We start from the raw sequence: 25,608 nt of genomic DNA, 5'->3' as shown, positions 1-25,608 counted from the left end.
GGCTCAGGAAACAGGTCTTCAGCTGGAGGGTATGGAGACAGGAGAAACCAGATGACTCAGCCCTAATCCTGGCATTTAGACTGCCGTTGTTTGGGGCCTGGCTAGCTAATTAGTGGTTTCTCTCTTAATTAAGTTGCATAAAATGTTTGCTAAGGCAGGATGTAGTGTAAGTATGTGTAACAGTGTAAAACTTTTAAATTTTTTAGGAAACTAGCTAGAAATATTTTTCAGCGGTTATCCATGAGACAGATCTGCGGCCACAGCTCAGGCCCAAGCACAGCTTGAGATAAAATTAATAATGCTGAGGTTTTTCTTATAAGTAAAATATGTTACTGAGATGCATTCTTCTACTGAAACTTAGAATTCAATTTCTTCTCCAACAGTTCTGCTTTATCTTCTTCTCAAAAGTTTGTAGAAACTTTTTGAGCTTTAGCAATGCAGTGCAGTAACATAGCTCTCTGTGACCTTCTCAGAGTCTCCTTCTTGCTTGCCTGAATGCATTCTCCTCACATTATTTTTGGTTATGCTGCAACTAGCCACCAGTCTAGAGCCAAGAAAGTTATGTGCTTAGTTTCTGTGTGTGCTCAGAGTGCACTGTGTAAATGGGCATGCTTTTGGACTGTGCCCAGGCTTCTGAGTAAGGTTGCTGCCCTTGACCTGAAGTAACTGTACTGTTGCTCTCTACCCCTCTGTGTGAAACATGCACTATGAAACTCTGCCTGCCAGTGAGCTACATCAGACATTTCTCACTATAGCTGTTATTTCTTCACCCTGTTGCCTTGCATCTTCAGTAATTTGAGTTTTATTCTGTCGTTATAATGTCTCTGTAGTATCTTGACTCCAAAACTAAGCTGAAAACTGCACAAATAATCATGAAGTATTGCAAAATTGTTTATTTTGTGTGATTTTTGGAAGCTGTGAAATCTGCACAATGCAATTCCAACATGTGAAGTCTGCAAGGTCCAAAGGTTGCCTAGAGGTAACAACTTTTTGAAATGCTACACTTAATCCCGAACTGGATAGTCTTTCTTTGCACTGTGTTGAGCAGAAACAAGTCATCCTAACTCAACAGAAGGAAGGTAGCAGGACCTGAAATTTATAGAGGTTTTTTTTTTTTTTTTCAATTAAGGACAATGTAGCATTTTAAAGCCCTTACATCCTCATCACGTGTCAATTAACAGCAAGTCTTGCTTTATCACTCTCTTCATCTGCAGTTCCCTGCTATGCTTAGCTCAGTGTAGATTGCTTCCTCTGAACTTTGTTCTGGACAGAGACAGGTATTTCTAAAGACAGTAATCCTTTAACTTTTTCCTGTTTGCTAGTAAATACCATGGAACTAATATGCCTGAGACCTTTCAGTAAGAAGTCTCAGGCCTCTTGAAGGCTTTTCACAGTTTCTCAAACTTTCTTCTTCAGCAGTGTTGAGAATGATTCTCTTTGAGTAACCAGTATTGTTGCATGTTTCTGTAGAGAGAATAGCCTTGCTGGTATGTAAATAGAGTCAAAAGAGTGAGTGCTCTGACCAGTACTTATTTGGAGACTGGAATTGCGTGATTTCTCCCTCCTCACTGTACTACCATACTGCCCTTGAAGTTGGATCAGCTGTCAAAGGCCTGTACAGAGTCCTGAAACTATTAAGTTTCTTTAAAACGTTATTAAAATGTCTTTCTGGTTTGGGTGGATCATGTTTCTCAGTGTAGGAGAAAGGTGTTTTGTTGTATTGCCTCCTGTCTACTGGGTAATTACTTGCCTATTTACTTCTTAGAGAGTTGCTATTCAGTTACCATGCATGTATGAATGACAAGTCTGGTGTTGTTGTGTTGTCCCAGGTACTTACTGCTGACACCTTTCTCTGCTTTTTATATCTATGTTTGCTGTAAAAGCCCTCTGCAGTTAAATAATGGGTAGCAGGCTACATCTGAAATGCTGATTTTCCTGAAACGTCCTCAGGTGATGTGTGTTCCATTATACTTCTAGATGCTTAATGTTCTTAAAGAAATTTTACACACTGTATTCAGACTGCTTTGTTGAGGGCTTTGTGCAGCTGGATCTTAAAAATAGATGGTAACAAGTTCCACTGTTTTTGATTCACTGTAAGAAATGTTTTACTACTGTATTTTTCCTTTGTTTTTTTCCCTATATATTGTCTAGATAACCCTTTTCAAAAACCTCTTCATTGCCATCCTCCCTTGTCTGTGAGAGCATGCAGGGGAGTTATTTGCAATGGAGAACTTGGCCAGCATGTAGCACTTACCTTCTTCCACCCCTGAGGCTTGTGATGCTCCAGCATTGAGAGGTGTGGAATAATGGAGAGCTTGAATCTATTCCAAGTGTTAGAGCTCTCTGCTGTAGCCAGATAGTCTTGCTGTATTCTTGCTGACTAATTGAGGGTGTTATTTAGTCTTTAAATTCATTGAGAATGCAACCACCAGTCTCACAAAAAAGTTCTATAGTAGTACAGTGGAGTTTGGAGTAGTGCCAATAGGTATTGGACTGCAAAGCTTTTATTCCAGGCAGAACTATGTCTTTATTTGCAAATAAAATGAGAGCTATGTAGGCACATTTTTTTTTTCTTTTAGATTTCATATATAAGATTATTTCCATTCTTTTTGAGCTCTTAGTCTTGTTTTGAGCTTTCACAAATTTTTCTAGAAAAAATAAAATAACATTGTTAAAGCTCTTTTTTTCATTAGATTTTAAATTTAAAAATGTTTAGTTTTTATGTTAAACTTTATAAATATAAATGCTAATTAAGTATGAGTTCATAATGAAATGTAAGATCTTGATTTCCAAGCAATCCTTCTTTCTATTTAATGTATAATCAGTTTCAGCTCAGTAATTTCAGCTTCTCAATTTCTCTCAACAGCTACTGTAGGAAAAATGTATCAATAAATACATCAAAGATATTCAACTAACTGCCAGAATAATTTTGGGACTTACCTTCCTAATTGATTACTCTTAATATATTCACTTCTGATCCTTTTAAAGCTGAAATAGTTGTGTATTATAAGTATTTCAACTTCTCAATTTCTCTCAACAGCTACTGTAGGAAAAATGTATCAATAAATACATCAAAGATATTCAACTAACTGCCAGAATAATTTTGGGACTTACCTTCCTAATTGATTACTCTTAATATATTCACTTCTGATCTTTTTAAAGCTGAAATAGTTGTGTATTATAAGTGTTGTGGCTTCAAATATTGGCAGAACTTGAAGCAGTAAAGCTTATAGGAGTTATTACAGCATGTCTAGAAGAGCAGCATGCTTTCATCTTACATTATGACAAGTCATGAATCATCTAGAGAAATAACCACATAGTTTCAATAACTACTTATTCATGCTTAAGAATACTACTTTCCTCCTACTGCCAAACCAAACATGATCCGTATGGACTGATCCATATTCAAGTTTTAAAAATATAGGTCAACCTTGTCTACTTTGAAAAATTACAAGCTGTATTGAGCAGTTTCTTGTACCAGAAATACATTGCTCTTGCATCACCAGGATGTAGATGGTTTCTTAGTTACCATTTCCACAGATGTACTTCCATCACAGCCTGATTAAATGTATCTCTTCTGAACTTCTATTATTTCTCCCCCAATCTGGCCCCTGCTACACTTCATATTCTTTGTTTTGTCTTTTGCACAAGTAGTCTTATAAGATTTTTATCTTCTCTCAGACTTCCGTCTCTGTTACCTTTAATTAAGTTCTTGCTAAACTGGCGGATCTCCCTTCTTGCTTTCATGGTCTCCTCCTTCCCTTCTTTTCTCATTCCTCTGCTATCTTGCCTCTTCCTTTCATAGGAATTAAGTTATGTCTTTTCATTGGTCAGTGACATTCATAGATCTTTCTAATCATCATAAATTAAAATAGGCACAGTTTCATTCTAGATATTTTCTTGGCAGAGCTTTAAAACACAAGTGTGAAATGGTGCTGGTGATGTTGTGGGATAGCACAGCTGTGGTTGTGTGGTAGTCTGCTCCTGTTTTGGTGTTGTGGACTGAAGGAGCAGTGCCTTTCATAGTTTCTGTTTCTTGTAGTTTCGTAGGTCTGCCTTGAAAGTGTATGAACGTTGTAGTTTAAAGGCAGCCTGCTCTCAGTGGTTTAATATCATGGTTAAGAAAGTTAATATGGTTGGTGGCTGCTTTTAAACTACATAAATTCTCCAGACAGCTTCATGTGCTTGTCTGATGCTTGAGTGTCCCAAAAGGAAGAAAAACTATAACTGTCTTACTTGTCAGTTTTTCTGTCTTAAAAGTAGAGGCAGAAGAGCATTGTGCTTTTGAATGTTTGTTTAGCACCAGTTGATAAATATTTTTCTACTAACTGTTCTGTTAAGGGGAAGGAAAATAGACTAAAAATTAACTCCCCTTTTAATGGACATCTCTTTAGGAACTTGATTTCGCAGGAGCTGGCTTTTTTTTTTCCCTTGCAGTACATGTTTATGAGCAAATAATCTCTCTGTGTAGTAAATGTGTCATTTTGAAATCAAATACAATGCAAAACAAATCTGGTTGGCTTATGTAGATAGTGTGAAACATCAAAGTTGGGGTGCTTGGATTGCTGAATCTGCATTCTTGTAGTTTTCATTTGTGGTCAGTGCAGCCATGTAGCCATGCTTGTAAAGTATGTGTGAGAAACAGAAAAACCCTTGGAGTTCATGATACACAGCCAAGGTAAAGCAGGACTTGGAGATGAAAGGGTGAGACTTGGTTTTCCTACATGAAACTGGTTGCTGGAATCAGTAGGGTTTCACTGAAATTACATGTGCTGTATAAAAGCAGCCCATAAGTCTGGCATAGAAGGTAGCCCTGCTGAAGACCCTGTATTGTTTTGCAAGAAATAGGTAGGAATATAATCCCAAGATTTCCTGTCTTTTCTTTGTAGAGATCAAGACAAAGAAAAGTGTGTTAATAACAAATAAATACTTTTTTTATTTTCTCTGCAGTAAAAGAAGTGGAAAACAAGCACTGCAGAATAATGAGGTAATTCTTTCTTTATGTCAAATATTCTTTAATAATTATAAATAAATCTGATTTTTTAAAACTTCAAGTCCTATCACTGTAGTTGAATCTTGCCTGTTGTGCAAATACGACCTTCAGACCTGCATTGGTGAAACAAATGGAACAATTAGGTTAATCACAAGAGGCTGAAGTTTGACTCCATAATGATGGATGCTTGATGTGCACAATGTCCTTTTTTATCTTACTGCCCTATCAGTTTGTAAGGACTAGTGGTGTATGTTTTTCTGGACGGATAGAAGCAAACAGCTGTATGTAGATTTGGTATAACTTATTTTATACTTATTTTTTATGCAAAAGAAAAATGTAGGGAACAAGATGTTGAGTCTGACAGTTTCTAAATTATAAACTACTTCAGACGTCTGGTAGGAGATTTGGCATTTCCCTGATCTTTTGTGTGTCTGTTAATTCATTTTTTTGGAGAGTCATATACTAAATCCCTTTAAGCTAAGATTTTTTTGTTTCCTATTCAAATAAAATATGACAGACCAAAAGGCAGTCTGTGATTCTGGTGTTACAATGATAAGATTTGATTCCATTTACTTTCATCTTTGCTGAAGACTTAAAAAAAAGGCTTGCACTGAATAAATAGCAAGGTGTATGCAAGCATTGTGTTGGCTTCTAACACACCTTGATTGTATTATCTACCATAAACATTTATCTTTTGGATAGCTATACCTGTTTGTAAAAACCTTAACTACCTTTCTCTTATTCCTACCCATCTTGGATACAGTTATGGTGAATGGAATTAAGTCTAAGGGGAAAATAAACTTCTAGGAAAGAAGATACTGGAGTGCAACACAGAAGTATAGAAATGGGGAAGGGCTGAATAAAGGGGAAGAACAGGTTCAACTCACATATATTTAGTCATTTGGAAATCTAGCCATCAGACATTGTGTTAGGAATTTCTATTACGGGCCAGCAATAATGTGTGTAGAACCATGCTTCATTAGGACTGGACAGTAGTCCTAGTTGTTTGGATTGCTTGGATTTTTGTGTAAATAATTTTTAATTAAAGTGTTGTAATCATTTGCTGCATAGCATCCTATTTGGCTAGAATTTTTATTCATAGCTTGTGTTCACATGGAGTTTTGAAAAGGATGGGGCTATTGTTGACTTCATGCTATGAAAAATAGGTATAGGTTTCTTAGAGCATTCAGAGGGGATTTTTTCAAGTTTCCTGTCTACCTTGCAATAGTCATGCAGGCATTAATAGCATGGTTCACATGAGCCTTGTAGCAAAACTAGCAGGATTATGTTGGTTAGACAGGAATTGTTCAAAGTACACATGTGCCCTTTTGGTCTGTTTTCAGGACTGAATTCTTCTTTCATGTGAAAGGAAAGAAAAGAAAAGAAACCTGGACCATTAGCTTTTAAAAAGTGTTCAGGTTAATCAGGAGAGAATACAGCGTTATGGGGAGTGAAGTAATGAAACTTATTCAAATAAAAGGTCCTTGGGTACAAAGGGTTTTTAAATCTGGTAGATACACCTAATAGTGTGTTTCACCATTTTGTAGAAGTAAAGCAATAAAAAATTCTGATTTCACTTGAAGCAAGTTTGGGCTGTACAGTCAAAGAGTTTAAACCATTGATTGTCTAGACAAATAATGGAAGGCAACTTTAAAAATGCTGGCTGATGGTGTCCTTTAGAGACAAGCAATGTTAAGAGATGTTTGCATTACAGTTTGCACTTGGATGTACTTTAGTGCTGTGGTCTGCATGGTTTGTATTTCTTCAACACAGAATTGAAATAAAAACTATTTTATATCAGCTTTATATTGGTATTTTATAGCAGCTACTTCCTATTGCAGTTTGTTTTGATAGCTCCCAATTATTTATTTAACATGTCTGAACAAGTCTTAAGTTGGTGGGAAATATTGCAAATTCTGCAGTAGAAAAGTAGCTGTAAATGACTTGGGTAGGGAAAATACCACATCAACAGTTCAATAATACAAAAAATTCTCACTTTTCTTGTTTTGTTCTGTGTGCAGCAGAAGGAGGGAAAGAAGGAGCGGGCAGTGGTGGACAGAGTGTTTATTTCACGAATATGTCGGATCCTGAAAATAATGGTCCCTAGAGCACTTTGCAAAGAGGTAAGTATTGCCTGCAGTAACAAATAAATAAAGGTAGAGGCAAGTCTTTCAAAATTACATCAGAATTTAAACAATTGCATATACATTACTTAAATAGGACTAAATTGTGCTATGTACTTTAAAACAGCAACATAGTAATATTAAAGTCTACGTTATGTTCAGTTGTTAAATCACTAAAGATTCTGGTTTCAATTACAAGATAAGCCATTTACTGTCAGCTCAACACTACTATTGTAGCATAACTTTTAAAAGGACATCTGGGTTTGTAAAGTCATAACTTTTAAAAAAGGCATCTTTTACAAGGCAGTACAATTCTGTGTGTATCTTCCTGTCTTTAAATAGGATGCAGTTAATTCATTATTTTGATTTAGTAACTTGTATCTAGGCCGACCTGTATTAGAAAATGAATTGGTCAAAATGTGTCTCAGCATCATTTCAGGAAAGCTGTGCAGTGTAGAAATCAGTGCCTCAATCTTTCCCATGCTTTCCGGGGCACTTTCTGAAAAGAGAAATCCAAAGCATTAGTTGAGCTCAAAACTTAAGCAATGAACTGTAACAACTTAAACATTTATCAGGCACAAGGGAGTGAATTGTGGTGTCCAGAGTGTAGGGCAAGCATGACAGCCAGCTTAGCCTGCATGAACACAGACCTTCAGCAGCCCAGCTAGAAAAAGGAGGTGCATAGAAGGTAGAAGCATGGATGGAAATGCCTATGGGAGTGCTCACAGAGCTGGCCTTCATCAGTTTCAAAAGGTCATGGCCATTAGAAGAGGTTACAGATAATCCCAAAAAAATCCCAAACCTTGCTCCCATATTTGAAAACAAGTTTGCTGGAAGCTACAGGCTGGTCAGCCTCATTATATTCCTGGCAAGACTTAGAGCAAAACTTCTTGTAAGCTAACTCTGAGCACACAAGGGACAAAAAGTGATTGCAAACAGCCTGGATTTGCCAATGACAGATCACACCTTACTAACCTGATTGCTTTCAGTGATGAGAGAACTGGCTGTGCTGATAAGGAGGAAGAGAGGATATAGAATACTTTTATATCAGGTCTCTCTTAATCCCCTGATAGCCCAACTGAATTGGCTGGATGAGTGAACAGTGAAGTGGATGGAAAACTGTGTGCATTGTTGGTCTGACTGGTGACTGGTTACTAGTGGCCCAGTTTTGAGTAGGGAGTTCAAGTAGGTGGTGTTCAGAGGTCTCTTGCAACCTTGTGGAAGAAAGGTGTCTCAAAATAGCAGCAATTTCTTTATTCCTGCAGTCATCCATTTTATGATGTGTGTCCAGTATATGTATCAATGAAATACAGCTTTTTAAAAGGCAAACTCACCATAAAAATGTAGTCAGTATTTTATTAAAAGTATTGTATGCTAATGTGCTTCCAGCAAAGTAAGCAAATGTTACATTAGCTAGGGCAGCAGAGTAGTACTTTGCTGTTAAGTACAGTTGGATGACTGACTGGAAAAAATGGTGAATTTTGGCCATTATTTAACTGTTGCTCTTCCTGTGGTTGTACCAGACAGGTTATTTGCTGCTAATTGCTGTGATGCTGGTAGTTCGAACTTACTGTGATATTTGGATGATTCAAAATGGAACAGTCATTGAAAGGTACCTATACATTTGTTATTTTTAAACATTCTCTCATATGTTTAACAGGGAAAGTCATCTATGAAGATACATATTGAGACATTTTATAGCTTGCTTGTTTAAAACTGTTGGAAAACTGGTATAGCTGCAATTTGAGGAGGGACCACTATGTTTTGGTAAATAAAAAGTAATTTATTAAATTATTTTTGGTCATCAATAAAATTATGTTAATAAATTAATATTTGCAAACTATTAAATATTAGTTTGGTAATATTTTGTTCACTGAAGACTCTAAATCTTGTTGATCTGAATGTCCAAGAAGGTACTTCAGAACAGTGTTTTTATGTCTTAGATTTAGACATGTTGTGTGGCTATTAGGACTTCTATTTCTTCCCACTGAGCTGTTTGCTCTTTAGATTGATAAAAGCAATGCTCTCAGTTTTAATATGTTAGAAGGGGAATTTTAGACCTCCAATTATTCTTGCTGGTCATGTTGCAAATTGAAACAAATCGGAATGGGTCTTGAACTGTGAATTCAAAATGATACTGTGTTTGAGGAGAGACGTTTGGTGCTTTATAGAATATAAGGACTGCTTTGTTTTTCTTCTGTGAATCTGTGAAAGAAGTGGTATTCTGTGACCATGAATTTCTGAGCTCTTAACGTGGGCAGTTACAGAGGAGCAGACAGGAGACAACTGCTCAGTCTGCCACTTGCCACTTAGCTTACTCCAGGGTGTCAGACTGAATCCTGCAGCTAATGCCACAGGTTTCCATGATGATATTTTTTAATCTTTGTGTTCCCCTGAGAATTTATCTACTTAAGCGGTGCAAGTTTATACTTTGTTGTTTCTCTTGTAACTGACTCTTAGCTGGTGGTCATTTACAGTGCTATCATTGGCCGCAGCAGAAAAGATTTCAAGAAATACTTGTTCAACTTCATTGCTGCAATGCCTGCTGTAAGTGCTTTTCTTGTACTGACATATTAGTAGAACATATTTGAAATGTAAATTAAGATTTTGAGGAAAAGATCTCAAAGGAGTGTCTTAAAACCTATGGAAATTAGTTGTTTTACATACAGGTCTGTATGAACACACATTTAATTTTCTGGCTCCAGTGTGTGGGAGACTTCATCAGCATATTTCCTTATTGGTAGCAACTATTTTTTTAACAGATTTGTTCAGGTTTTTAGGCTAGTTTTGTTGATGGCAATTTTGACTATAGGTTTGGGATTCCTTTGGCACCACTGAAGATGAAGATTTTTCTTTTTAGACTTAATTTTTTTTAACATTTTCCACAGATTTGTTATGGTTTCCTTCAGCTTGTTGACATCTCTGATCTGCACCAGATAGAAATAATTGTTGCTACCTGGTTTGCAATACATTTTAAAACTAGTTGACAGATTTAAGGCCGTGGTTGTCGAATGGTGGTTTTTTTTCTAGAGTTTATCAGGAGAGCTGAAAATATGTAATATGAATTTATTTTATCTTAAGTGGTGAGATCCACTGGGACCTGGAGACAGAAACCTAAGCAGTAGTCCTGTGGACACTATCTGATTGGTCTTAGTTGTGTTTTGGCATTATTGGCTTTAAGGGGAGACTTGATCTGTTTTAAAGTGTTCACACAATTTATGCTGCAAATTGATCCAAGTATGTTTGATCTTGTTAGTTAGACATTTTTGTCTCTTATTTTAGATCTCTTTAGTGAATAACTTCCTGAAGTATGGTCTAAATGAGCTGAAGCTCTGCTTCCGAGTAAGACTTACCAGATACCTCTATGAAGAATATCTTAAGTAAGTCTACAGTCTGCTTGTCTACTATTGATTCAAGTCACTTTTAAGTGCATAGTAAGAAGGTTGCAAGGTTGTAATTAACTTGCAATTGGGGTGAGTGGCTTATCCAGGTTGGATATGCCATAGATACAAAGACAGTAAAGTTGACTCCGTTGGGGGAAAAATGCACTGTTCTGCTTCCATGATTGGGTCAGATTCCAAAGTACTTCAGGTGAATTGAAGGTGGATGCATGAGCTTGAGTAGCTCTTTGTCCTTCTGCACTGCATTTTGGTTGTCAGATGTGCTGTAGCACTGTGTGTGAGGGTTTTCTAAGATCACTAGCAGCATGAGCCTGAGCTTCAGCTCAGACATCCTGGAGCCTGAATGCCTAAACAATCCTGCAGCATTTAGTGTGGATTTAGTCAGGTAGAAGCACAAGTTATGTTAATTCCATACAGTAATTTAATGTTTGCACTACTTAGCATCTCAGTTGTGCGAAGCAAGGGCGTTCCAGCTATTTCAGATCCCAGTTTATGATTTTTTTTTTCCTTGCCACTTAGCAATTGTTTTGTTTCAGAGCTTATACATACTACAAAATGGGAAACCTGGACAACAGAATAGCTAATCCAGATCAACTCCTTACACAGGATGTGGAAAAGTTCTGTAATAGTGTAGTGGACCTGTACTCAAACCTTAGCAAGGTAAGTATTTTAAGAGAACTTTGAATAGTAACTGTAGACATTTAGGGCTGTCAGCTCACAACAGTGATGTGCTTTTGTATGTGGATTGTTTGGAGTATGGTACTAAAAGAATTTTTTATGATGCTATATTATTTCACACTCATTGTGGATTTCATGACTAAAGAACTGTTGCGAGTTGTTATAATTTGTACTCAATTTTCTTTTAAGAATATAAGGCATCCTTTTGCAGATGAAGAGTGATGACTTTGCTCTCTCAGATAGATAGTTTTCAGAAGAAAAGCAATGGCTGGCTCTCAGTTACACACAAATATTTTGTGTAGGGAGGTGTAGTTGAATAAGCTTTTCCGTGTTTCTGGTGTGAATTTTTAGGTGATTGGGTCGTGAATGAGAATACCATTGACATTTTTAGACTAAATTTTTTGATGCTATATGTTTCATACAAGCTGAGTATAAATAAACTTTGTTCAAAAACTTCTGACTGCAAATCCTGTAGTTCAGCTGTTTTAGCTTAAGGGAGGTTATAGAACTTTGGAATGTTCCTCCTATTGGGTCCTAGCCAAATATATGGCATTATCTTTTCATTCAGTATTTCTCATAATTACTTCAGTTACATTGTTATGGGTTCTAGCTCACCTTTGATAAGTGAGCAGAGTGTCATTATAGACATAAAATAGCAAAGTACTCTTTTTATGTGGTTTGTATTTATCTGAAGATCATGATGTTTTTATGTTCAATTCTCAAGCCAGTGTTTTCAGAAAAAAAATCATGTGGCTGAGATTCCTTTTGTCTTAGCTTTTAGTTTCTACAATAGGCTAGCCAGTATTTTAGTACAGAGCTGTAACTGTTCTTGGGGTGGTACATGGCTTCTGGACTGTTGTAAATTAGTTTTGTGTTTGTGTTCTAAGGCTTTTTTTCCCATGCTTCTCTTACAGCCTTTCTTGGACATAGTTTTATACATCTTCAAGCTAACAAGTGCAATAGGAGCACAGGTAAATTGAGTAGGTTTTTTAGAGCTGTAAACACATTTTCCTTTCTTTGGTTATAGGCTTGTACCTCTTTGTAATCTGAGGAGAACTCTAGGTGGTAGTTGTGCATTCCTCCATTATTTGAAGGGCCGTACTGAAAAGATGCATTTACATTTAATGTTTTGTGTGCTTTAGCGCCCTCTGTTTTGAAGCAAGCAAAATGAAACCCAGTATTTTCAGGCATTTGATCAACAATTTGAATGACCAAGAAAGTTCTTTATTTTATTCTAGTACTTATTTGGAAATTCTATTTAGTACAACATCCTTTGACTCTTTGTCTTGCATGAATTTCATTTAAGGGTGAAAATAAGTTTTCTGTTTCTGTGCAGCCTCTATGGAGGGGAACCATTTCTTGCATTGAGCTGTAAGACTTGATAAGCTGAATAATTGCAGAATTAATTGTTCAAATTAGTGAAATGATGCATTATCAAACATGTTCAGGAGTTGAAAAGGAGTAGCTGTGGGTCACGTGGTGCAAATTTTGTTGAGACAGACTTGCAGTGAGGCTAAACTAAACCTTGATAACTGTATCAGTCTCAGATGTCTTTGTTCTGTTCTCTGAGGTAATTTAGTTTATGCCATTCCACACTTCAGTGGTATTTAAACATCTGTCCTTCATCTATGGAGCCTTAGGATCCAGGATTGCTTGAGAGACACAGAAAATACATATATAGATAAAAGTGGACAATGGGATTGAAATATTGACTGCTGTGTGACAGTTCAGCAAATGTAAAGGAAAAGAAATAGGTGGAAAGGAGAGAGAAGAAGTAAGAGGATACCATAAATCATTAATGAAATATGTTAGGACAGTAGGGGACAGGCCACTCTGGGTGGTGATAAAAACCTGAATAGAAAGCTGGGGTGGGAAGGACATCTGGGGACAGAGAAATAGTAAAATCAGAAAAATAGTATCTACAACACTAGAGGGTGACATGATGGGAGTTGCAAATGTAATTGAATTGGCAACATAGGCACATAGGAGGTGAGAACTAAGGGATTCATGCTTTCTGGGCATTTTGGGTATAGATACTGTCATTTGAGATCACCTAAGCTTTTATTATTTTTTGATATTCACAGGGTCCAGCCAGCATGATGGCATACTTAATTATTTCAGGGTTTTTCCTTACACGTTTAAGGAGACCAATTGGTAAGATGACTGTTGTAGAACAGAAGTATGAAGGAGAGTACAGATATGTCAACTCACGGCTCATTACAAACAGGTACACACTTGCTTGGATTCTAAGATATAAGTGACAATACTGTGGGGTAAATGGAAATTGTGTGTTAAGATATACTGGGGAAGTGTAATGCTGTCAGGTCTGAGCCAAGTGTTATCTTTATGTACTGTAAAGTAATTAGTATGTGCATTATATTCCATAGTCGAGGGTAAGTGGGCTGTACTAATTCTGTGCTCTGTTGTTGTGAAAGAGTACAAAATCTTATTTTTAAAGTAACTGAGAGTGCTATATTGCCATATTTTATGGCTGACTTTTGTCAAGGGCTGTCTTTAAAAAAATGAAGTTCCATTATTTTTGTTTGTTTCTTTTTAGTGAGGAAATTGCTTTTTACAATGGAAACTTGAGAGAAAAACAGACCATTCACAAGACTTTCCGTAAGCTGGTAAGCCTCTTTTATCTCTTAAAACATTTTAAGTGGAACTTAATTCTATCATGATGATTCTATATGTGTTCATATAAATTGGCTTACACTGGTTTGGTGTTTTTGCTGCTGCATTCATTAGATTAAAAAGTTAGCTGGTAGAAGTTTCTGTTACAATGGTCTTTCTCTTGCCACTTACCTCCTTGTCACCCACCACAATTATTGTTCTCAATATTTAGCTTCATGTGTACGTTGTTTTGATCACAAATGCAAGTCTTTGCCAGCAGGGCCTCTTGTGCAGTGCTTACCACACTTAGAGGCATGTTAATGTATCTGAGCTACTGAAAAATAACTGTTTGGAACCAAATGTCTAATAAAAGATAATAAAACAGGTACTGGTAGAGTTTGAACTTCTTTCTTCTGTAACTTACCAGGTGGAACACTTGCATAATTTCATCCTGTTCCGGTTCTCTATGGGTTTCATTGATACTATCATTGCCAAATGTAAGTGTGTGTCAAGTGCTAATGGATTTCTATAAATAACAAGACAGACTTTTTACATAAGAAATGACTTTTTTTTACTGTTTCAATTAATGTGTAGATTAATATTTATTCTTAAACTGCAGACCTTGCCACTGTGGTTGGCTACCTTGTTGTTAGTCGTCCATTTTTGAACCTGTCTGATCCTCGTCATCAGAATAGCACTCATGCAGAGCTTTTGGAGGTAAATAGACCAGAATTAAAACAACCTCTCAATTTTAAATTTTGTTAGTCCACCTAAAGAAACTTTCTTCTACTCTAGGATTACTACCAAAGTGGAAGAATGCTACTGAGAATGTCTCAAGCTTTGGGCAGAATAGTCCTAGCAGGCCGTGAAATGACAAGATTGGCTGGGTAAGCTTAATACTAAGAATCTTTCTCATCTCAATTTCAGAAACTGATTGTAGAATTAAGATAAGCTTACGTGCTTTGTTCCTTGCAGTGTGCAAAAAATTCAGCAATTAAAAACATTTTATGCTGAAAACACATCTGAAGATTAATAATGCCCACTAGAACTTTCACATCTAGGTAGTACTAGCATGCAGTTTGAATGTTTAGCTGAAACCTTGTCAAATGCTGTTAAATCAATTATGTATTGATTATTGACCAAACTTTTTTTTACATTGTAAGAAGTAAAATTTGGTTATTACAGAAAAAGGAGCTTGTAAATATGGTGCATATTTGACAACCTGGTGCAACTCTGAAATGTAAACATTCTGCTTCTGTTATGTGTTGAATAACTTTGTGATTTTAGCAGTTTGACAGAGTACTCAACAGAGCTTCTAACTTTTCTTTTTCTTTTTTTTAAGTTTCACAGCTCGAATCACAGAATTAATGCAGGTTCTGAAGGACTTGAACAGTGGCAAATATCAGCGTACTATGGTATCACAAGAAAAAGGTAGATGTGATATAATATCCACTATGTGCATCTCTGTAGGATTTCAGTCACTAATACTTTCTTCTTTATTTAAGATGGAGATAAAAAGCAACCTTTGTCTTTGATACCTGGATCTGGAGAAATTATCCACAGTGATAACCTTATCAAGTATGTTTGTGAAATTTCTACAAGTTCAATAGTTCAATATTTTTAATGTAGGTTTTTTATAAGTGTTCCCCTCTACAACCATTAGTAGAGGTCTGAATACCTGTTATTACAATTTGCAGTTCCTGTTGTGCTTCAGTTTATTTGCTAGTAACTTCACGTCGCACCCGCTCAGCATTTCTGTTCTGTAGCCAATCCTTATCTTCTCATATTGGCAGAAGATGTAATCTGCTCTCTGGACTTGGGCTTTTTGGTAGTATTTGTACTGTCCTTTACAATAGGACTTCTCAGACCATCTTGTTTCCTCTCAGAAATACGTTAGTTATGGATTTTATTCCATTATATAATTCAGGTGTAAAAATCAGGGGCGAGTCTGTATTCATTTTCAAAGTACGTAATTCTGCATGCTTAGAGATTTCGTTGATGTACTTGTGATCAATTCCTTCATTCTTTGCAGTCTGAGGAATTGACATAGTATTACTACTTAAAAACATAAAATACAGCCAGTTAAAAGATGAAATAATCTCTATCTGGACAGTGTGGAAAGCAGATAGGGAAGTAGAGGAGAAAGTCTCTTTTCCCCCTTCCTTCCTCTCTATGTAGCTATTTTTATTCATTTTTAAAAAAGGTTAGGGGGAGGTGAGCAGAGAAGTCATTCATTGCATGCTGTAGAACTAGTGAGATACACTTCACTGCTAGGTTTAAAATGTAGGTTTATGTCCTCAAGATATTTTGGAGACAAAAGGCTTTGAAGGATTTAAAAAAAAACCAAACAAACACAGCATGAAACCAACCCTGTAGATGTTTAAAAGCTAGGGTACCTTTTTGTTTCAAGAACTTTCTTAGCTGTTAGTAGTTGGAAACTGGGAGAGTGAATGAAATACTGTGAAGTGTTTCCCAGTGCCTTAAATCTCTCAAGGAAACATGCAGTGTTCACTTCTTTTAGACAACTGTTGTTTTTTTTTTATCTTTGCTATACATACAGGTTTGATCATGTTCCATTGGTGACACCTAATGGAGATGTTTTGATTCAAGACCTTAACTTTGAGGTGAGTTTATTAGTATCATAGGAAACAAAATTAATATAAAATTTTACAGGGAAGATGACAGCTTCAAAGGTCATAGTGTTTATAAGAAAAGTGCAAACAAATTGTCATGTTAGTTTTTAAAAAAAGGCAATAAGCTATTTTATCCTAAGAAGTTTTATTGTTACAAGTACGTTTTCTTCAGCTGCAATTGGTGCTAAACCAGTTGAGGAAAAAGACTAATTTTTGCTGGAAATTGCTGACTGTAATGTCAGAAAGTTGTATACAAGCATATGATAATACCAGATTGTCCTATTGATTGTAGAAGCTTTCATCACTACTGCCTCATTCCCATGTTGGCTTTGCAATTTTAGGTTCGATCTGGTGCAAATGTGCTGATCTGTGGGCCAAATGGGTGTGGAAAGAGCTCCCTGTTCCGTGTTCTTGGTGAGGTAAGGGAGCATTATAAAAAAAACAGGGAATAATGCAAAGCATGGTTGTAACTGGACTTTTTTGTCAAGTTTTAATCTTTCCTTTTGCAGTTGTGGCCTTTGTTTGGTGGGCGTTTAACAAAACCTGTAAGAGGAAAGTTGTTCTATGTTCCTCAGGTGAGACCAAGTACTTTACTTGACAATCATGTTCTCTTTCTTTGTACTTTGATTATGTTTAAAAATATTTGACTTATCTTTTTGGTTTTAATTGTATTTCAGAGACCATACATGACTCTTGGAACACTCAGAGATCAAGTTATATATCCGGATACTTTAGAAGATCAGAAAAAGAAAGGGATTTCTGACCAGGTAATGATAATTAGTTCATTAGCCCTGTGTCTTGCTTAGGATGAGTAATTATTCCAGTTCAGAAATATTGAAACTGCTATGAAAAACACTGCATTTAATAGTATTTTAGTATTTACCAGGGTTAATAATGTTGTGGTATAATCTTTCATAGCTTTTTTTCAACCATTTGTCTTTTAAGTTCATGTAAGCTTTATTTGTCATTCCTGTTTCCATAAAAGGTGCTGAAAGAGTACTTGGATAATGTCCAGCTGGGTCAAATCCTGGAACGTGAAGGAGGCTGGGATAGTGTTCAGGACTGGATGGATGTACTCAGCGGGGGAGAAAAACAGAGAATGGCAGTATGTCTCAAAAGCATAAATGCTTAACAAATGCAGAACATAAGTAAAAAATAAAACCTGAACTAAGCTATTTTAAAATAAATTTTATTTAATTTTTAAAAATTTAATAATTTTTTAAATGTAAGCTATTTTTATGTATTAAATATTAGTATTTGACTTAGAAGAAACCCCCAAAATGTGAAATATCTAAATACTGTGAAAACAACTGAAAATAGTGGGGATTTTAGTCAAAATTTAAGATTAAATACTGTCTTTTAAACATACTTTCATCATGTCTTGTGCTTTCATTGTATAAGCAGGACTTCTAAAGTACTTGTCTTGAGTAAAAGAAGTGTAAGATAATGTGCAACTTTTGGATTTTTGTGTTTCAGTGGGTATCAACTTAATTCCCTTTCCATGATAGATTTTTGGACACTATTTCTTAGTTTAACTTTTAACACTATACCATTGCTGCTTGTTCTGTATCCACAGTACCTTATTTTTGGCTTGCATTCCAGATGGCAAGGCTGTTCTATCATAAGCCCCAGTTTGCAATTCTGGATGAGTGCACCAGTGCTGTTAGTGTGGATGTAGAGGGCTACATTTACAGCCACTGCCGAAAGGTGAGCTCTTTGTTTCTGGAATTACCTCTCTGTACATTAACAAGAAACCTAAAATGGAGCAAGGTTCACTCTTCCTTATGCCTAGTGCAGACTAAAAATTTAAAGAAAAAAAAAAACTGAAAATATCCTAGAGGGGCGTACAACTTTATGCACACTAGAATTCAGGGATCATTTTGTAGTCCTAGGATAATACAGATCTACATGTAGCCTCTGTGGTATACAGAGAGCTCTTACTAACTGCCATGTAACCTTACTTTTCCAGATAGTCTTAGAATGTCAAGTCAGGACCAAATAACCTAAAACTGTAGAATGTTGTCTTGTTCAAAAGGCTTCTTTTGGCCATGGCAACAGAAATGAAAGGCTGGAAGTTAACATTTTCATCTATTTTGAGATCTGAAAAGCCAAGCATTCTAGGAAAATATGATAATGCTAAATATAGCTTTGTGTTTCCTTTTACTCTCAAACTCACCATTTCTCTGTGGTGCCATGTGAAATCAATAAGATTCAATTTCACACCCTAGTCTGGGAAAGAAAGGTTATTGAATGACATTAGTTACTGAGTGTCAGTATTCCAGAATGATAATGGAGCAAAGCTGTGCATCCACTGAAATCCATGTTTGAAACAAAAGGAGCCCTGTGTAGTAGTGCATGGACTTTAGGTGAGGACTCTGCAGGAGAAGGGGCATTATTTCATGAACTGATTTTCTCACACTGGTATCAATATCCTGACAATTTTTAAAGTCTGTTTTCCACATACTTCTTATTCTGTTAACTTGAATATTCATTTATGCTTGCCAAGTGGCTAATGCATGTTCCTGAAAAAAATAGAGTCCCTGGTTAGGCTGTCCTTGCAGAAAGAAAAAATGTTACCTTGCTTTATCATCAGAGTAATTTTGTCCTTGCTGCTATTGTTGGGGATGAATAGTTGACTGAGTTGAAAGGAAACAAAGGAAGGTTATTCACTTTAAACTGTCACTCTGAGTTTGTAATTCATTGCAGCTTTTGTGGGTTTGGAATTTTTTTTTGTTGTTAGAATTCCTTTATTCATCACCTTTATTGTTTTACCTGCCTCCTGCCTTGCCTCTTTTACTCAGTTAATTCTATGTTTGACAAATCTTTAGGAGCAAAAGAATAGTGAAATCAATTAAAAATTATAAATCCCTCCTGATTGCTTCCCCCTGCTGCAAAATCTTGTAATAAAAACTATGTATGTATAGTCTTAATAATTGTCTGGAAGCTTGTGGCTGTGAATTTAAGATCTTCATCTGATAGACTACTGAAAAATAAATAACACCTTATCCATGAGAAGAATTAACTGTTTTGTGGGTATTTTTTCATTTAGGTTGGCATCACTCTCTTCACTGTTTCCCACAGGAAGTCTCTCTGGAAGCATCATGATGTATGTTATCTTTGCTTTATGAAGAACTTTTGTGGGTTTTGTTGACTGACTGTGTGAAATTGACTTGGTTATCCGAGCTGTGACCATTTCACATCCTCATAGGTCATGTTCTGTTTGGGTTTTTATAAGCTTTTACTTTTTATAATCCCATTTTACTCTGAAATATTCTTATACTTTTAGTTATGAAAGAATGGTATCCAACAATTTTTTATGTATCTATAAAATGAGAAGCTGGCTAGGTGCTTAAGTCTTCTTTCTTAGACTCAAAAAAATCCCTGAACTAGAATTCAGCAACTAGTGAACACCATAGATTTTTTTTGCTTTCATTATATCTAATACATTTATGCTTTAAAAAGAATCTCTAAAACGTGGACTTTTTTATTGCAAACTAAGATTTTACTGTTCTTTTTATGCAGACAGACTGTACATGTGGATAAAGATATTGAATTAATGCACAGGAACGAATCTGTGCCCTAAGGATATTGACACAAAACCCAAGAGAACAGTGTTAAGTCTAGATGTGGCTGTTAGCAGTCTGATGGATATGCAAAAATACAGTTTAACATTTTTACAGAGGCAGGTGAATTTAATGATGTGTGAGGTGAGAGCAGCTTACCCTCTGAGTTTAAGATATTGCTAAAACTTTTAAAATGTTTTTAAATTATTTTTAAAAGTACTTCAAAATTTAATTTATTTAGGTCTTTATAGAGCTGGTATTTTTTAGGTGGTTAATAATGTATGTTGGGTTGGTTTTTTTTCAGTTCTACTTGCATATGGATGGCCGAGGAAACTATGAATTCAAGAAAATAACTGAAGATACAGTTGAATTTGGATCTTAAAGTCATGAACTGAACTGCTAGAGATTGATGATTACAGGAAGTGTGTAGAATGCCAGACAATGTAACATAAAATTACTCAGCTTGTTAAGCATTTGCTATTATGTAGGATATTGCTAATTGTGTATATGTTGGTTTAATTATTGATAAGTACTAAGAATGTCCTTATTCTTGTGGTTTAAAAACCTGCCTAAATTAAATTGGGCTTAAATTAGTGTAACCTGATTCATCCTGGGATGCAAACCATTTGAAATCGGCTGATTTGACTTTTGTAGACCTTCTTTCCCTTCAGTGAAAAGCCCTGTTAAAATTAGGGTTGCTACCTCTCTCGTTCCTGCACAGCAGTCTTGGATTTTTGCTCTGTTCTATGCATGTTTCAGAGAGATCTCACACAGTGCAGGACATTGTCCCATCTTCAGATCTGTGCCCTGTTAAATGAAAGAGCCTTTTCCTTGTCCAAGCCTTGTGATGTAGCCAATATGTCCTTGCTGAAAAAGGATGAACTGAAACTAAAAGACAAAACTAATTCCTTCTGGTGTTAAAAAAAAATAAGGTTGTTCTTTGCTGGGACTTGGATTCATCTTTAACATCTATCTGTCCACGCAGTTTTCTCTGGAGCTCAGCTCCCATTCTTCCCCAGTTTAGCAAAAGCTTCATCCACCCTCCAGCCCAAATGCCCTTTTTCTGTCTTAGAAATACTGTGGTAATGAAGAGTTGAGAGGCAGCTGAAGGAGGAAAGGATCAACCCACAAAAAAAAAAAACGGGGAAAAGAAAAGTGATGATCCTTGTATCAAACAAGCTTGTGAATGTTTTTAGCTCTGAAGAAATGAATGACTCCCACAAGAAGAAACAGAGAAAAGAATATGGGTCCAGTCATTCCTCAAATCAGTAGAGGTTATAATGGGCTCAAAAATGTTAATATGTGAAATAGCAGACAGTTGTCCTATGTCTAGTCCTTCAGTTTACAGAATTTACTTTTTCCAACTTCCTTCTTTTCTCCCTATTGAAAAAATCTGATATCTTACAGTTTTAGCTGCCCTTCAGATCTGAATTTCATAGCAAGTGATAATGGTACTCTGTTTGGTCTTCTGGGCTGTGAAGCCTGAAACAGTGCTTTCATTCTTCATGTTTATTCTCTTATTATCATGATGTTTCTTGACTTCAGATACAAATTATTTACCAGCGATTCTCTGTGTTTTGTAAGAATCTCCAGTCCTTGCTGGTTTTCTTGTTCCAGCTTCCAAGTGCCCTCAAAGGAACCAAGCTCGTACAATAGTTTACTGTAATTGTTTTTTCCATACAAATGATTACTGTGGTTGTTGTTTGACAAGCATCAATGCAGCAAGGTGTTTTTTGTGATGAGGGAATGGGAAGGTGTAATTCAAACTGAATTGCTGTTTAGGCTTTAAAACAAAAAAAAAAAATACAATACCTATTGTACAGTGAAGGTCTAGTAGTTTTTTAGTGTTCCATGTAAGATACAATATAGAAATGCACTACATGAAGGCATGCATAAAATATGCAATACATCTGTACTTTGTGCATCTTTTATCGAGGGTTTAGATTTTAAAAAGTTCCTACTTTTTATAAAATGAATATGTACTTGGATGTGCTGCTGTTTGTTAATTTTACCAAGTTTTATTAGTAATTTTCTTTCATGTTGAAATTGCTACCAGTTAATAGTTTTTCCTTTTATCATAGTTCTTGCCCCTACCTGTCAGTGTTCTTCCAAAGTACTCAAATGGAAACAGCTATCCTGGTATGAGAATTTAGTGACCACAGTAGAATCAGAGTCTAATGCATCAATGAAGATAAAAAGCTTCTCTCTGAAGTATAGCATATTCAAGAGAATAAGGTACCAGAAAATTTTTTGTGCTTGTTTTACAGGAAGGCAGGTAGGTGCCTGACTTCACTAATCTCTCATTTCTGTTCATTCAGATTCTCACATCAGCTGTAATGTAGCAGGTAGCAGCATGCTGTGTGTGAGGCTGTAGTCCTTTTCAAAGTGTAACCATGGAAATGGGGATGCCAGATAAGTTGTTGTTTGGGAAGGTTTTCTGGTTTGGGTTTTTTTTGTGAGAGTTCTCAGCACAAATGCAACTTCTTCTCTTGGAAGGGATGTTTTAGTAGCCTTCTAGGGAGACAAAGAAAAAGTTCATCTCTAAACTGAGAAAGTTGCTATGATCTTTGTGAGTAGGGCAGTCTTTTGCCATGGAGTAGTGAACTTGGAATACTTTAATGTATTTTTAATGCTAACAAGCAAAACCATATGCAGCACACTTACATTGCCCCCAGCAGCCAATCCCAATTGTACTTTACAATTTTACTGGTTGTAACAGAATTTTGTGTAATCTTGTATTTATTTTTAACACTAACAACAAGCAAACAAAAAATCTCCAAAACCAAGGAGAAATAGGTTTGCCTTTAGGTGCCATTAATTTGTTGAAACTGAGGATGTTGGTATCTCCTTAGGGCCAGGAGTTGGTGTTTCTAAATATACTGGAAGGAAAGAAAAATATTCTTTTGTGCTTGATTGTAAGGGAGGCTTATAAAGAAAATATTAAAAGGAATGATATTTTAGAATTTTATTCTTAAAAAGCCTTATATTGAAGTGTTTGGGATAGACTTGATCTAATGAGAGATTGTAAAAAAAATCTAATGAAAATGATCAAAGTCTCAGTTCTGTTGCAGAATTGCACTGTGATTTTAGTTATGTTTCTTTAATAGCACAAGTTGGAAGTTCATGAAATGGAATTCTGAACTATCTTAATAGACAACATACTGATGAATACTTTCATTCTCAAATTGTTGGTGCTTTGAAGATGGTACTGGAAATAGTCAGATGGCTGCATTTCAACGGTGGGAAACATTCCTGTGTGTAAATAATGTAAAGTGTTTTGGAGGGGGAATGGCGCTATGTAAATGTAAGACATTAAGTGCCTCTGAAATAATAATAATAAAAAAATCTAAAGATAAAATATACCTAGGCTTTTCATGTTTCTTAATGATGTGATTAGCAATCCTGTAATAGTACAGTGAATGCATGTGCAACAAATGCTGAGTTGCTCAGTGAGCCAGTTGTTTTGTGTTCAGCTTTGAAAATCTGCAGTGCCCTGGAAATTTGCCCTGGAATCAGCCAGGTGATGCCATCTGGTTTAGGCTTAACCAAGTGCATGAGTTCATTTCCTGAAGACACATACATGTAGCAGTGGGATTTATAGAGGCATTAATCTGCTCTAAATCTGCACTGAGATTGGCTCAATTGGCTGTAGCATGGTGCTAATAATGTACAAGCCATTAACCTAAGAGCTGGATTCCATGATCCTTGTGGTCCCTTCCAGCTCAGAATATTCTGTGATCCTGGTCTCTCTCTCTCCTTTGTCTCCTGGCCATTTCTTTTCCCTCTGATTTTAGAAGGGCCTGAATAAGATTAACACAGTATGAGTATGTGATTCTTTTGAATGGCTCCTTAATCTTTGTACTTTGAGGTTAATAAGTTAATATTTTTTTACCTTTATTGTATTTGTAATTTTAAATTGTTTTCCTTAGTTGTCAGGATACTTGAAACACAGTAGTGTAAAGGTGCAGCCAAGATCCCCTGGAATTAATGTATTTTTAAGTGATCAGAGTTTCGTAATGCTAACTAGTATGGATTTTTCCTTTACTTAACTGAGATTAGTTGTGCAACAACTGTATTGTAAAGCATTCTTAAAGAGTAATGTTCCCTTTGAAGGAAAAAGTCTCAGTCATGAATGCAGTCTTACAAATCAAAGTGTTGTTCAGTTAGGTTGATGAGTTAGAGAGGAGGAAAGAAAGGAACTTCTGTGTTGTGGAGGGGATGTTTAATACATAAGTTTATTTTTAGGTACATGAAGTCAAGCTAGAAGTTGAAAATACATTAATAAAATTTAAATTTAACTGTCGTTGATCATTACCGTGGTTGTTTCTATGGATATCTCATGGTACCATCTGAAATCCCACTGCAAAAAAATAGCTGGAAAGGTTGCCTAGGTTTTATAGAGAAAATAAACCACAGCTTTTATCTGTCAAGAAAATCAACAGTGTCCAAGTTGAAATGTCTAGTTCAAAGCTGCTGTTCAAAGCAGTTATTTCTATGTATAATCCATTTGCTTCTTTATTAGGTGTACATAGCCACATGATTTGTGCCAGTCCCTTTCCTGAGCATGGAAAGAGGTTTCTTGGTTTCACTAATCAGGGATGTGCAGCTGTGTCAGGAAGAGTTGGGTTGGTTGGTTTTCCTTCCACGTGCCAGTGGTCTGGACACAGTCAGGTTTTTATTATGATGCCTGAAACTTCACTGGGAAGTGTAGAGTGGCTGTGCACGTTGCAGGTTCCTGTGTTTCTTTATATGTTCTGATGAAACCCATCCTGTCACATGTACTCAAAGAGGGGGTTGAAACTGGTTTTATTCAACCCAAAACATTCTATCATTCATCTTGAAACAGAAATATAACCAAGTTAGATTATTATGAAGGCAGATTGTCTTTCATGTTAAAAACTTTAGAAAAAATATTATCTTCAAAACCTTCTTTGAATTTCTGCATCATTTTCTTTCCTTGTATTCAATGGCAGAGTCAGGTGCCAAGCAGCCTGGAACTTCACAGACAGATGATGTTTTAAGGGAGTAATTTGGAAAATACAGTAAATTCAGGGATTAAAGAGGAATAATATGCCTAAGCAAATTCCATGGGGTTTTACTTGGGCAACTGAAGACATTTTGCCAGTAATTCTGCAATGAATGCTACAATGCAAGAATAATCATCCAGTTGGCATTTTAAAATGGGAGAGAAGGGAAACTTGGACAATCTACTTATATGAAATGTGTCTTTCACAAACCAGGCTTAATCACAATCTCTCTTACACTGCTTAGTGTTAGTCTTAATGACCCTTGGCAAGTGTGAACCATAAAGATTGAACACAATTGCTTTTACTGGTGAAAAGAGCACATTTGTTGTAGTGCCCAGCCCTGTTCCCTGCTCTGCTTGTCCACAAACCAACATCCTTTATTTCCCACCCGTTCCTCATTGTAGGAAATGAGTGGCATCTACACATGATGCTGAACCAAAATAGAGCAGAACTGGAAAAATGAGGTCAATTCTGTCTAGACAAAGAAAAAAAAAAAAGTGCTGAGAGTGGTTTACTTGGGTAGAGATAGGGAACTCCACCTATGTGACCTAGCAACTTTCCTCCATTAAAATGACTT

The 25,608-nt window shown here is 36.1% G+C and overlaps 1 protein-coding gene across 2 annotated transcripts in view; it reads left to right on the top strand.

The window, feature by feature from the left end:
- ABCD3 (ATP binding cassette subfamily D member 3) overlaps positions 1–23,366 on the top strand; it is a 28,416-nt gene extending 5,050 nt beyond the window's left edge. Inside the window, exons 2-23 of one of the 2 annotated variants that reach the window (XM_062497620.1) lie at positions 4,951–4,987; positions 7,018–7,116; positions 8,640–8,728; positions 9,594–9,663; positions 10,399–10,496; positions 11,054–11,177; positions 12,110–12,166; positions 13,280–13,422; positions 13,753–13,822; positions 14,236–14,305; positions 14,428–14,525; positions 14,604–14,695; positions 15,151–15,239; positions 15,314–15,386; positions 16,369–16,432; positions 16,783–16,860; positions 16,951–17,016; positions 17,119–17,208; positions 17,427–17,546; positions 18,044–18,148; positions 19,491–19,547; positions 20,309–23,366. In XM_062497620.1, coding sequence (XP_062353604.1) covers positions 4,951–4,987; positions 7,018–7,116; positions 8,640–8,728; positions 9,594–9,663; positions 10,399–10,496; positions 11,054–11,177; positions 12,110–12,166; positions 13,280–13,422; positions 13,753–13,822; positions 14,236–14,305; positions 14,428–14,525; positions 14,604–14,695; positions 15,151–15,239; positions 15,314–15,386; positions 16,369–16,432; positions 16,783–16,860; positions 16,951–17,016; positions 17,119–17,208; positions 17,427–17,546; positions 18,044–18,148; positions 19,491–19,547; positions 20,309–20,386 — 1,867 coding nt within the window. In that variant the 3' untranslated portion in view covers positions 20,387–23,366. Of the gene's footprint in view, positions 1–4,950; positions 4,988–7,017; positions 7,117–8,639; positions 8,729–9,593; positions 9,664–10,398; positions 10,497–11,053; positions 11,178–12,109; positions 12,167–13,279; positions 13,423–13,752; positions 13,823–14,235; positions 14,306–14,427; positions 14,526–14,603; positions 14,696–15,150; positions 15,246–15,313; positions 15,387–16,368; positions 16,433–16,782; positions 16,861–16,950; positions 17,017–17,118; positions 17,209–17,426; positions 17,547–18,043; positions 18,149–19,490; positions 19,548–20,308 lie in introns of both variants that reach the window. The other variant, XM_062497621.1, reaches the window with a different exon arrangement.
- The last annotated feature ends 2,242 nt before the right edge of the window (positions 23,367–25,608 follow it).

The sequence above is a fragment of the Cinclus cinclus genome, chromosome 8 (genome assembly GCF_963662255.1).
Source record: "Cinclus cinclus chromosome 8, bCinCin1.1, whole genome shotgun sequence".
Lineage (NCBI taxonomy): Eukaryota > Metazoa > Chordata > Aves > Passeriformes > Cinclidae > Cinclus > Cinclus cinclus.
Note: the sequence above shows the minus strand (reverse complement) of the source record. Positions and strands in the feature narration are given on the sequence as shown.